A 15,020-nucleotide genomic window follows, 5' to 3' on the forward strand; every position below is an offset into this window, starting at 1 on the left:
AGGGTGTTACTTGCTTACTGGTGTAACGGGCAGCCGGGATTCTTACCCGACCAGAACACCTCCGTAAGGGAAGAACCAGGGGAAGGAGCTTGCAAGGTGCAATACCTCCTCCCCAGGACTACAGGGGGCAGCCCCCCTGGCTTGCTACAGTGCCATGGATCAGGGAAGCTCAACCCTACTGGGGCCCGTGACCACCGCCTGGTGGCGTATAAAGAGCCTTCCTTTGCAGGGCTGCCGTCTCACCTGGAAGTGTAGCCGGAAGGAGATCATGGAACAGCTGGAGCACTTCTGGGTGTTCTATAAAAGGGGACTGCTGCCACAAGTCAAGAGCCAGAGTCGGGAGGTGGAGGACAAAGCTTGAGGGAGGAGTGGAGGCAGAAGAGACAAGGAAAGAAAGGAACTGTGAGAGCTGTAAATAAAGCCTGTGTAGTGCTGGGACTTGTGCCTCTGTGTCTGGTGTGTCAGGTTAGGCTTCACACCGGCTAAAGACTCCCTCACAGACAGTGCCGTGTGAGCTGGTGTTTGTTCTGACATTCTTGCAACGACACATAAGAACATGCAATAACAATAATGAATGCCAGTCAGCAAGACACCGCCTCACGTCGACACAAACACAGCTGTGAGAGCCTGATATACCAACCTTATGAAACCTTACCAAACTGTTTGTACAGTGCTGCCAATGTAAGCGCATGGCGACAAATTCGCAAATTTAATTGTCAGACCTCGCATGATCAACATGCTATTTGGTTTTGACTAATCAAGTCATAATTTCAAAGAGATTCTGTCAATGAGTGTTTCATACAGAGTAGGGCACTTCTACCATCTCCAACAGGAGCACGTTACTTAGAAACAAAAAAAAATCTATAATTTATTAGCCTGTAACTTTTCATTCCTTTGCCAGTACACAGTAGGACTTCTACAAGTTAATTACTGCATAGATGCAAGCTGGAGATCAGGAGCTAATATGGACCTGCCTATACAGGCCAAATGATCCCCTATCGTTCCTTTTCTCATAATCCAAAATTTTATTATTCCAAGCTATGCATATAGTAAAATTTCCATTTTCTTCAAGCTGCTGTTTGTGATGCCACGCTCATGCTAGTTATATCTAATCCACTGGGATTCTTCTTCAATAAGGCTTCACAAAGCCAGAATCTCTGGCGACTGTTAGAAACAATGGCAGCACATGTTCAGCCTGTGCCTGTTAGAACACACTGGGTAGGAATGGAATCTCTGTCCAAATTTTCTGCAGGTGGCCCATCTTCCCACTGTCTCATTGAAATTAAGATATTCTGTTAGCGTTACACAAAACATATGTAACAAAGAGCATAAAGCTATGGAACCTCCTCAATCTCAGCTACATCCCAAAGAATTAACACTAAAGCCGCATAAATTTGTTCTTTTAATATGTTTACAACTCAAACAATTTATCATTTGAGAATACGAATGTATACATGATTTTGGTATGCTTTACACAAAGCACATTATGGCAAGGTTGCATTTGTTGGATTCAGTAATTATACTGCAAAATACACTTATATGAAAGATTTAGTTACTGAATAAATGAAATCTTAATAAAACAAGATTTCCCAGATTGCCAATATATACCACATTGCTTTAGATTCTTTGGGGTCATCTACAAATTATACAAGATGCCCTAATTATAAAGGTAAAACAATTAAGCAGAGCAAGACCGAACAACTGGCATCAAACACAGCACAATGCATCAATAAAGAAGAAACTCTCTAAAGGACAACTTTAATTAATAACATCCTGAATTAGATGTGAAATAATTACAAAGATGCAGTAATTACTCAGACAAAGACATAAAAACATCTATGGTTTACCGTTAAGGATGTCAGAAGGCTAAAAAAAGGATTCTGATCAAACAGTGGATCAACAACAAAAGAAAGTTTAGGTAACTAATTCTTTAGGTGAGAAGGTGACAGAATCGAAACCCAGATGATGCCAGGTTTACATGTTATTTCTTAAAAGTTAAGAATGCTGTGCCTGGAAAGCAAAAACAATTTTGACTGTAAAATAGGCTAAAATACGTTATGCTGTAGATTTCCGCCATCTTTATACCTAGCATCTAACAAACTGATCATGTGGCTATTCAACAGGAAGCTTCTTAACGCAGGAAAGCTGAGAAAATCCCTCAGATGTGGAATGAGTTGTCTCTGTTGAACTGACTATAATAATATAGACACCAATGTACCATATACACAGACAGATAGAAGAACGGAGCGATAAATAAACAGACAGACAGAAGAACAGACCAATAAACAAACAAACGGACAGACGGACAGACAGAACAGACCGATAAATAAACAGACCGACGGAAGAACAGAATAAACAGACAGACAGAAGAACAGACTGATAAACAGACAGACAGAACAGATCAATAAACAAACGGACAGACAGACAGAAGAACAGACCAATAAATAAACAGACCGATGGAAGAACAGACCAATAAATAAACAGACAGACAGAACAAACCAATAAACAAACGGACAGACTGACACATAAATAAACAGACCAACCAACGGAAGAACAGACAGATAAATAAACAGACAAACAGAACAAACAAATAAACAAACGGACAGACTGACACATAAATAAACAGACCAACCAACGGAAGAACAGACAGATAAATAAACAGACAGAGGAACAAACCAATATATAAACAGACAGACAGAAGAACAGACCAATAAGTAAACAGACTGAAAACAACAATAAACAAACAAACGGACAGACAGACAGAACAGACCGATAAACAAATGGACAGACAGACCGATAAATAAACAGACTGACTGACAGAAGAACAGACCGATAAATAAGCCGACAGACAGAAGAACAGACCGATAAATAAACCGACAGACAGAAAAACAGACCGATAAATAAACCGACAGACAGAAAAACAGACCGATAAATAAACCGACAGACAGAAGAACAGACCGATAAATAAGCCGACAGACAGAAGAACAGACCGATAAATAAACCGACAGACAGAAAAACAGACCGATAAATAAACCGACAGACAGAAAAACAGACCGATAAATAAACCGACAGACAGACAGGTAAATAAACAGACAGAAGAACAGACCAATAAATAAACAAACAGACAGAAGGACAGACTGACAGACCAATAGATAGATAGATATGAAAGGCACGATAGATAGATAGATAGATAGATAGATAGATAGATAGATAGATAGATAGATAGATAGATAGATAGATAGATAGATAGATAGAACTCTGACTGTGTATGGTTTGTCTGACTCCTTTTCTACAATTCCCACAAAAACTATTCACACCCTTGAGAGTTTTCACATTTTATTGTGATCTCTAATATTACTAATGTGGCAATTCTTTCACTGTAGAAACAGTAAAAATATTAATTGATATCACATATAAACAATGAATTAAATTACCAAGATTAATATGCTGCTATTAACAACAAATATAAATTTTAAATATTACTAAATATTAAATAATCAATCCAGAAATAATAAGATGATAACGAAAGTCTGAAAATGTGAAATTAGGAATTCTACCTAAAGTTTAATGAGATTAACTAAATCGTCCCCTTCCTTTCATAGTTTCTTCCAGGATTAACTGGATATTTAGTATTTTTGTTCACATATCATCAGTAAGTTTGTTTTGTTGTTTGTTCTTAAGAAGGCACAAGATTGAGAATGCTTACTCATACAAGCAAATAGTGCAGAATGGAATCAGATGCATCACATCACGTTCCTTATACTCTGAAAAAAGTTTTTACCCAGAACCTCAACATTTTCCACCTATTAGGGAAATTTTCCTTAAAACCATTACATGTGAGGAGCACAAACTGATCTCGCTCTCTTTCAGGAGACATCATTTGTGAGACACATGCAAATTAGAACCTGTTTTGTAAACTTAGGCCCCTCTTTTACATCTGGCTTCTTTATACATTTTGTATCTTAATTGTATTCGGGGGCAATTTAGACAGAATACATGTATACCAGGCACTAAAATGTGTCTTCAGTGTCCACATTTCCCACATACCTGGCACAATCTTGTGTAAGATTAAGGGTTTGATCATCGGTTGTCGAGATATAGGGGACTTGGAGTCTGAGTAAGGTTCTAGGCTGCCTCTGACTAACTTAACATTAGAACATTACAAGAATTTTCACGAGAACAAAGCTTGTCATCCCATTTCACCTAATTCCTACAAAACAATGTCAAGTTTTTCCTAAAGTCCTGCCTTCTACCAAGCTACTTGGTAACATATGGAATTGTGTCTAAAGTTCTTTGTGTGTAGATAAGCTTCCTAATGTTCATGGGATATTTATCCTTAACAAGTTTCCAACTGTGCCATCATGTTCAACCCATTTCAAAATCACAGTCCACTGTAATAATTCACAGTTACATAATTTTCATTACTTTAAACACGCCAACCATGTCCTCTTGATCTCTGCTTGCTTAAGGTGAAAATGTTCCACTCCTTCAGTCTTTCCTCTCAGCTCATACCTCATACTCATAGTTATGGAATTCGACGTGTCACTCCACTCTGATTTTTTTTTTAGCGCGGTTTTGCCTTTTCTGTAGCTCAGAGATCAAAACTGCATGCAGTACTCCAGCTGCTGCTTCACTAGTGTGTTATAAAGCATAAGCATAACCTTCGTAGACTTGTACTCCACATGTCACGGGTGCTAAATAACTTAGCATGCTCTTATTAATGGCATCTGAACATTGCCTGGAGGTTGATAGTGATGAGACCACTAAGACTCTGAGGTCCTCCTGATATGCAGCACTTTTAAGCTTCAGACCTTACACTGTGAATTCAAATCTAACTTTTTTATTTCATACATGGTATACTTTACATTTCCTTACAATAAATTTCATCTGCCACAAATCTGGCCAAGGCTATCTGCTGTCCAAGTCCCTCTGTGAAGATTCAACAGATTCTCAATGATCTGCTAATCCTCCCATCTTGGTGTCATCTGCAAACTTAACCAGCTTGTTATTCATATTCCTATCCAAATCTTTTATATTATATATATATATATATATATATATATATATATATATATACATACTACGACATTAAGCCCATTACAATAATGGGCGCTAGAACAGTAAGTGTATAAACATTAGTAGGAACAGTCTATATTAAATGGCAAGGGACCTTGACCTCATTCTGTTTCTCTGCGTCACTGTATTGTGTGCCTTTTAATTTTCTCTCGCAGTAATACTGGATTGTATTTCTGTAAAATGCCTGTAATTTTCTCTGACAGTAATATTGGCTTTGATGTCTGTAATATGCATTTAATTTTCTGTCACAACACTGGGCAATCAGCAGAGTCTCTCCAGCAAATGATGTAATGTGTGGCGTGCAGCTGATAATCGTGTCTGTGGCGTCTCTCCAGCAAGTACTGTGCAGTTCCCCAGCAAGTATTATAACCTGTGCTGGCGTGCAGCTGATTATTGTATGTGTGGCGTCTCCCTAGCAACGGATTTTATGTGGGCGGCCGCGACTACCCAATCACCACTCTCCCCAGCAATGATGTCCTTTATTAAAGAGTGCCCCGCGCATGCACACTTCACCAGAAGACACACACAGGGGTTTTATTAAAGAGGATATTAAAAATCATAGTGGCTCCAGCACTGACCCCTGCTGGACACCTTTCTTAACTTCATCCAATTCTGATAGGGTTTCTTGCATTATCACTCTCTGCTGCCTGTGTCTGAGCCAATTTTGTATACTCATTTTTACTTCCTTCTTGCAAAACTTTACATTTATTTACATTAGATTTCATCTGAAACAAATCAGCCCAAGCCTGAATGCTTTCCAGGTCCCACTGTAACGATTCAATGGATTCTAGATTATCTGTCAATCCACCCATCATGGTATCATCGACAGACTTGACCTAAGCAATGCTATATTATGCAAGCTGCGTTACGTGAAACTTCTGACGTTTGTATGTATTTGTGTACTTATTATTGCTTCTAATGTCTGTTTTGCATATTTAATTGCTGCTCCATTGCGTATCAGCGAGAGTGAAAGGGAAGGTCTACAGGACGGTAGTGAGACCAGCTATGTTATACGGGTTGGAGACGATGGCACTGACGAGAAAACAGGAGACCGAGCTGGAAGTGGCAGAGTTAAAGATGCTAAGATTTGCATTGGGTGTGACGAGGATGAACAGGATTAGAAATGAGGACAATAGAGGGTCAGCTCTGGTTGGACGGTTGAGAGACAAAGTCAGAGAGGTGAGATTGTGTTGGTTTGGACATGTGCAGAGGAGAGATGCTGAGTATATTGGGAGAAGGGTTCTAAGGATAGAGCTGACAGGGAAGAGAAAAAAAGGAAGGCCTAAGAGGTTTATGGATGTGCTGAGAGAGGACATGCAGGTGATGGGTGTGGCAGAGCAAGATGGAGAGGACAGAAAGATATGGAAGAAGATGATCCACTGTGGCAACACCTAACGGGAGCAGCCGAAAGAAGTAGATTACTACTCCACTGTGTAGTGCTCCGAGGAGGCACTGTAATCACCTCCTGTGTGACATATGATGTTTAGCAAGAGGATACAAGAAACGCAGCAGCAAGGGAAAGAAACCTGGAGGAAGTGGCACAGGACAGAGAGAAGTGGAGGAAGCTTTATAATGGATGAGGACACAGCATCGAAGACTATGGAACCGCAGCTAACTAATTAACTAACTGTGGGATCTCAAGGCGTTTCCAGTCACTCTGGTTGATATCATCCTCCCAGCAATCCATAGGTCTTCGATGGGATATAATCTCAGCCGGTCGTATGTGTAAAACCTCCACAGGGTGACATCCAGTAGGCATCCATATGAAATTCCTGAACCACCTCAATTGGCTCCTCTCAATGTAAAAGGTTAGCAGCATTACTGCACATCTGTGCTTCTCACCCTGTCTCTAGGAAAAAGCCCACCTACCCTGCTGAGAAAGTTGATTTCTGCCACTTGTACACGTGAATTTATTCTTTCAGTCACTACCCAAAGGTACTGAAGGAACTTGTTACATCAAATATTAGAGAAACAGGTGCATCCAAGGAATAAAAAGGTGAAATGAATGTTCCATTCCACCGCAGTTGGCTGTGGTAGTTTGTTTTATAACATTACTGAGCTTTTTTGCAGATTTTTTTTAACTACTCTGTTCTACACAAAACTGGCTAAAACCTTCAGGAGTAAAGAATAAAAGGAAAAGCCGTCTTTCCACTGCCTAGGAAACGTCCACACATATTTTTGATTTCTTTAAATATTACCTTTACTTTTGATTCAATTGCAGATTTTTCTTCTTTCCACTGGGCTGCCTGCTTCTTCAGTTTCTGCAGGTCATTTTGCAGGTCAGAGCCGTGTGTGTCTAATGCTTTTTTTTCTTCCTCGAGATTCTTCACAGTGAGTCGGCTTTCTTCCTCTTTTCTCTTTGCTTTCTCCTTAATATGCTGGTGAGTAAAGATGAAAAGAAACAAAAAAAGTAAAATATATTGTAAAATAGACAATTGTTAAGGAGGAACAAGGAGATGAATGTATATGCAAACGAACTAAATGAACGGGCATATTGTAGCATCTTAGCAGCTCTTTAACACGAGTGAAAGATGAGGCGACCTGTTCAGTTTCAGTGGCCTTTTCCCTGTGTAAAGGGCCATTTCATGACAACTCTAATGAGAACATTATTTGCTACGAGCCCATCAATTGATCACACATCCTTTGATGCTGTCCCCTGCTATTTTTGAGACCCACAAGGACACATTCTCCAGACCTTAGCTTTATCAATTAATAATGTGAGTCCCATCAGATTCTAATTAACAGAAGCCACATCATCACTTGCATACTTCCATTGCTCCATTTCCATCATTAACTATTTATTTAAAAGAAATCAGGCTTAGATTCTCAGCTTTTAAAGCAGCTTTCACCAAGTTTGGCGCATGGCAGAGAAACCACAAGTTATTTTTTAAGCGCTATTGAGGCCTCAGGCAATGTTCCTCCGAGACTTGTCATTTTCTGTTGTCACAAAGGCTGATAAAACTTCAAGGGCTGCTTCAAAGCTGATGTACTAGAAATACACACAAACCTTAAGTTCTTGACTTTTTTCCTCCAGTTTCTTCTGTAAAACACTCAGTTCTTGCTTCATTTGGTCATTTTCCTGATCCACTGCAATCTTACGCTGAACGAGGTTGTTTATTTCCTGCTGCTGGCCTGTCGCTTGCTGTTTAAGGACAAAAGTAGGGTGGGGGGGATGAAAAGCAGGCTATTAGGGAAATGCAATCTTTGGTCAGGCACACTAAATGGAGCTTATATTATTTCTAAACATGATTAAATATTAAATAAATAGTCCCTTTTAAGTGAAATTGCCCTTGGTTATGTCGGGAGGTTTAAATGTAGAAAAATAATATATTCCAAACAGGCTTCATACAAATGGCTTTAATAAAGTGTTTAAGAACAGTGCAAACAGATTTGATGTCGGGCAAAATAAAAAAAATAAATAAATAAAAATCATGTAAATAGCATTTGACAAGTTAATAATACTAGGCAGACATATTTATATAAAATAAAACATATTCTAAAATACTCATAATTTCATTGAGATATTAAGTAAATAATGTTTAAATATTTTTAGTAATAGTATTAAACTGTCCCAATTAAATAGGAATAAATCTCTCAAAAACAACTCTTAATTGACAGAAGCTCTGCATAACACACTGCTCATAAAATGGGAAAAAATGTTTTTCATTAAAATGTGAAACATTTAATCAAGTAAACAAGCATGTTTGTTGATAAATCTATAGTTAAAATGAAAAATAGTACAAACAGGTAATACTGCAACTCTTTCAGAAGTGGTGTGTAACATTTTCTTAAACTAACTTCAATTATGTTTATATGGCAAAACCGCATCCATGAACTTTGACATTTGTTTATGGTTTCACTTTAAATAAAAAAACACATTATTTTTCAAGAACATATTGTAGGCAAACACATTATCAATGAAAAGACTGGCTAAAACAATGAATTCAGAAAAATGGTGCAAGTAACAGTACAGTAATCCGTCCTCCATCGCGGGGGTTGCGTTCCAGAGCCACCAGCGAAATAAGAAAATCCGCGAAGTAGAAACCATATGTTTATATGGTTATTTTTATATTGTCATGCTTGGGTCACAGATTTGCGCAGAAACACAGGAGGTTGTAGAGAGACAGGAACGTTATTCAAACACTGCAGACAAACATTTGTCTCTTTTTCAAAAGTTTAAACTGTGCTCCATGACAAGACAGAGATGTCTCACAATTAAAAGAATGCAAACATATCTTCTCTTCAAAGGAGTGCGCGTCAGGAGCACAGCATGTCAGAAACAGACAAAATCAATAGCTGTTTGGCTTTTAAGTATGCGAAGCACCGATATAAAGCTGTTGAAGGCGTCAGCTCACACCCCCTCCGTCAGGAGCAGGGAGTGAGAGAGAGAGAGAGAGAGAGAGACAGAGTAAAACAAACTCAAAAATCAATACGTGCCCTTTGAGCTTTTGCAGCATGTCGCTTCAAGAAGCAGCTGCACACAGAAGGTAGCAACGTGAAGATAATCTTTCAGCATTTTTAGACGAGCGTCCGTATCGTCTAGGTGTGCGAACAGCCCCCCTGCTCACACCCCCTACGTCAGGATCACAGAAATTCAGTGCAAGAGAGAGAAAGAAAAGTAAGTTGGGTAGCTTCTCAGCCATCTGCCAATAGCGTCTCTTGTATGAAATCAACTGGGCAAACCAACTGAGGAAGCATGTACCAGAAATTAAAATACCCATTGTCCTCAGAAATCCGCGAACCAGCAAAAAATCCGCGATATATATTTAAATATGCTTACATATAAAATCCGCGATAGAGTGAAGCCGCGAAAGGCGAAGCGCGATATAGCGAGGGATCACTGTAATATCACACGTTAATAGAATCTAGTATGAACACACAGCACCTGTGAATATCAGTAACCCCACAATTTAAATTGGAGCTCAGAAAACTTGAGTCGCAATCTGTGAAATTGTTCACGGTTTTCATCCATTTATTTTCAGAACTGCAATGCTGAATTAAAAGGGTGAATTTTTTTGGACAAAACTTTGTAAAGAAATATGCAAATAAATAAATGTATTGTGAACTATGATAAAAACTAGAACATATAAGTGAGCATACACAAATAAACATTTCATGAATTTTTTTTCCTCATTTCTAAATGCATTTTTCAATAGTAATTTTACTATTTCTATATCCATGTACTACCAGATTTATTTTTATTTGGTTTTTTTTTCTTTATTACTTATTCATGAATATTCTTGCCTAATCAATTTGTTTTCTCTTTACTTGTAACTTTCTCTTTGACATCTTGTAAAGCACTTTGAGCTACGGTACATTCTTTGCATGAAGGTGTGCCATAGAAATAAATGGTTTTGTTTTTTCTTTCTTTGTTTATTGATTTCAGTAACATCACACGCAACAGGAAATCTGCAATGAAATTTGTCATTTTCACCTGTTAAACTTGAAGGTGGGCTCTAGCGAGTACTGTGTTAAGATTTGTAAATCACAGATTGATTTTATTATATAACTCTAAATATATATATCGCTAGTGTCTTTTCTCCATTTGAAGGAAAGCCCGCTTAAAACCGGCACTCAAACACACACAACTTCTGGTGTCAGTCCCCACCATACTCCTGACCTCACTTCTGCTTATGACCTGCTGGACACACCTCTCCCTCATCTGAACCTATAAAACCAACCTACTTCCCCCCTTATCAGTCAGTCCGGTCTTGGACTCAGTGCTTTGAGACTACTCTGTTGGTTATTCCTACTGTTTGATAGAAAATATTGAGAATATACAGGGTGGAACCCTAAACCTTTTCTCTTATCTTTTTGTTCTTTTTAAATTTTTATATACATATATATCTGGAAGAGAAGGTCTGTGATACGGTTTGCATATTTGCAGCTGCATATCCTCTTTAATAAAACCCCTGTGTGCGTCCATGTGTTCGTGTGTGTGTGCCTTCTGGTGAAAAGCGCATGCGCGGGGCACTCCTCAACGCATATTACGGACAAGGCGGAAGTACAGGGAAGGGCGGAATGAGTGGCAGAGTCACCGGCCTCTAGCAGATGTTTCAAAGGCCGCCTGACGCGTCACACAAGACAGAGAGGGCGGGACCTATAAAATATTGCGCGGATGATCCAATCGGATTTCGGTAAATGAGGAAAGACCTAAAATATAACGCACGGAAAATCCAATCAGGTACTGAGACGCGGAGACCAGCTTCCCCAAAGAGGCGGGATTAGTGTTTGCTGTTGTGCAAGTGTTCACTCTGAGGATGTCAGATTTGGGATTAAGAAGCTTGGCCCGGTAAAGTGTAAAGTGTCAGTCGTTGAAGGGGTTTTCCTAAATATACGAATTTTCATGATATTACAATAGGATGACTTTTAAAAGTAGATTTATTTTCGCGCACATAAAATCCGTTGCTGAACAAATAGATCTATTGAAGAATAGGAAAATGAGCGTCAGAAAAATTGCCAAAACTCACAGAGCTAAGAGAGCAAGTCTTACTGCGGATGAACGAAAATCACTGCATCAGCAACAAGCTAAAATAAAGAGAGGCAGGATAAGAGATCTTCAAACAGACACAACACATCAATCAACTTTAGGCTTCTTGCAAAAATATTAAGCTCCCTTGCCATTTAATATAGACTGTTCCTACTAATGTTTATGCACTACTGTTCTAGCACCCGTTATTGTAACGTGGTTAATGTCTAGTATATGATATATATATACACACACACACACATACATACATACATACATACATACATACATATACACACGAGGGGTGGTTTATAGATGTAAGTGCTCAAATTTCCGGCCTCACATACTCACAAGATTGTAAGTGCACTGTGCCATTGTAACATTCTTTTGAGTTAATAAAGTTATTGTAGTAATCATAACCCATATGTCTTTCTCTATACAAACAATTGTAAACCTACATATATATATATATATATATATATATATATATATATAATATATATATATAATATATATATATATTATATATTATATATATATAATATATATATATATTATATATTATATATATATAATATATATATATATTATATATTATATATATATATATATATATATTTTAGTGTGTGTGTGTGTGTCAAGGCCATCTGTAGAATCTGATTGGTCAGTTTTGCTTTGATATGATAGGTCAACTTGGCTTTGACGATACAACAAAAGAAGAAGTACAAGTGTGAGGAACATCATGGGAGGCATACAGAGAGTCATCATCAAAGATGGCAAGTATGAAAGCAGACAGGAGGTGAGAAAGGTGCCTCGAATATAATGACAGAGTCTGAGAAGCTGGCTTTATGGGAACATGCGCGAGAGACGAAGTGCTGGTGAAGAGAGGTTCAGACACACACGGATTCTGAGGAAGTGATGAAGGTACACATAGGGCAAGAGATTGCAAATATTTTTAGACTGTTCTATTACCTGTATGGTATTCACACGCACATGTACACGCACAGAGTCATGCTCCAATTTACTGTTGACTGAGTTGAGGCGATTCATACTTACAGCCGAAGGAATACAATTGGGAAATAATGTACTAGAAATTGACAAAACCAGCCACAGTACTAAACTTTTTGTTACTATTATTATTATTAATATTATTATTTCACAGGGTCTCATAAGTTATCTATATCTTGGAGGGCCTTTAAATGTTTGTCTTCATTGGCACTGCTCCACATGAGTAATTCTTATGTATTGTATTCTGCCCACACCACCCTCCTTACACCACTATTTCTCAACCTTTAAGGTCTTGCAAACCCAGTTTTGGCATTTTTAATTCACATGTCTGTGACTCATTCAGAATCTTTCACAAACAAGTTTTCTGCAAGAAAGCAACAAAAACATTGAACATGGCACATTCATGTCCACATAATACTCTGCTTTTATTTATTGTCACATTTCATAGTACATTTACTTATCTGCAGATTAGTTTTTTTTAAATATTCCTCCACAAAAAGCAGTGAAATAAAAACTGCCAGCCCCCCATATTCCAGATATTGAGAGGGTGGACTCTACCAAGTACTGTGTTTTGATTGGTGAATCTTTGGCAACGTGGTTGTAAATCTGTGGCCATCAAATGCCACATTTAGAGCAGACACTGCACTTTAAATTCTTGATGATGAATTTATCGTATCTTGAATTAAACCTATTGCTTTGCAGAGTCATTCCGGGTGATTTTTCTTTTGCATGAATCCACCACAGATGTGCACAGGCACAACTTTCAACAGCGCATCACTGATGATTCAATATTCGCAACACAGCACTTGTAACAGCCAACCATCTTAAATTTGACAAGTGAAAGAGGCAGTTTTCATTTCATGTTGAGTGTGGTGTTACCGAAATAAAGGATGAAACAATAACATAAACACAGTGAGAAGTCAAGCAAAATGACACCTTTTATTGGCTAAGTAAAAAGATTACAATATGGAAGCTTTCAAGGCAACTCAGGCCGCTTCTTCAGGTAAAATGTATTACATGATGATTACATCTTGCCTGAAGAAGGGGCCTGAGTTGCATCAAAAGCTTACATATTGTCATCTTTTAGTTAGCTAATAAAAGGTATCATTTGGCTTGACTTTTCTCTACATTCATAATGGCTAACACGGTACAATACCTTAATACTACATAAACACAAAGAAAAAGCAAGAAAAGCATATTTCATGAACTATGTTATTATTTATGCTCACATACCATTCTGTTTTGATGTCTTTACTCTCATATTTCACAATACACTTATTTAATTGCATATTTATTTTAATTTTTCCAAATTGTTCCTCAATAGTAGGAAGCCACTGCCAATTCCTGAAGCCATGGGTCCAATACATGAACAAACCACAGACAAGACACCTGGCCCCCTTGTATCAGCCCATTTAAGATTCAGTCAGTCAGTCTGCTAGCATGTCTTTGGATAACAGAAGGAAATCCATGGAGCACCTAACAGGAATAAAATTCAAACTCCGCAGAGAGCACACTCCAGCTGGATATCAAGATGGGGTCCAGAGCAACAATATCCATAGTGCAACGGTGCCACTCAAGTACTAATATGAGACAATTTTCATTTTATATCAGCTTTAACAGCAGGTATTCAAAGTGCTTCCCAAAGCAAAATGCATTAAAATTCAAACAGAATCAAACATTATACTCATATGCATAGAAAGGAGTAAATACTATGGGGACCTCTCAGGGAAGCATTTGGCAATATAGAAACAAATAAGCAGAGAGAGGAATGTAAATGATTTATTACATTTGATTAAGTACGATCAAAAGAGTGTTATGTAAGCAGTTCACCTTTAAGCTACTGCACACATACAGAGGAACACAAAATGAATTTCAAACTCCACAGAATCGTGTCTGAAGGTTCCCATCTTAAAATGTCGCCTTAAAATAAACATCCTACTGAAGACCCAGGTGTCTCGCTTGTTTTAAATGAAATGATGCTCTGATAAGATCAAGAGTTTAGAAAAACGTCTGTAAAGATCCTCCGTCATCCAGGTGAAATTATCTGGTAGTTGAGTCGTGGCAACTGGACTTCTTTCTTGTTAGGTAGATATGTTTCACTGCTCATCCAAGCAGCAAGTCCAGTTGCCATGACTCAACTACCAGATAGTTTAGAAAAAACTAAATGAGATCCAAACTAAATGAACTTTGAATTCATCCAGAAAATGCTGACGTTCAGTCATAGGAAGCATAACTCCTAGTGGATATTAAACCTCACGTTTGCCAGCACAGATCCTCAACCTCGGACTCACTGCCAGTTCCCTTAAACAAATACACCACTCATTTTTTTTTCTCCATGTCACACTTACCTCATGTAGTTTGTAGAGATGGCACAGGAAAAAAATCTCTATCTCATTTTATGCAAAACGGAGACTGCAAAGTTTCTGACATAATAGGGGTCTATGGTGACCAACAGCAAACATCAAAA

General features: G+C 38.1%; 1 protein-coding gene across 1 annotated transcript in view; it reads right to left on the bottom strand.

Moving 5' to 3' along the window:
• The window catches only part of cntln (centlein, centrosomal protein), a 515,615-nt gene that overhangs the window by 413,231 nt on the left and 87,364 nt on the right, over positions 1 to 15,020 (bottom strand). Inside the window, exons 5-6 of the mRNA XM_028805853.2 lie at positions 8,084 to 8,218; positions 7,275 to 7,454 (exon numbers count right to left, since the gene is read on the bottom strand). Of these exons, the coding sequence (XP_028661686.1) occupies positions 7,275 to 7,454; positions 8,084 to 8,218 (315 nt within the window). The remainder of the gene's footprint in view (positions 1 to 7,274; positions 7,455 to 8,083; positions 8,219 to 15,020) is intronic.

The sequence above is a fragment of the Erpetoichthys calabaricus genome, chromosome 7 (genome assembly GCF_900747795.2).
Source record: "Erpetoichthys calabaricus chromosome 7, fErpCal1.3, whole genome shotgun sequence".
NCBI lineage: Eukaryota > Metazoa > Chordata > Cladistia > Polypteriformes > Polypteridae > Erpetoichthys > Erpetoichthys calabaricus.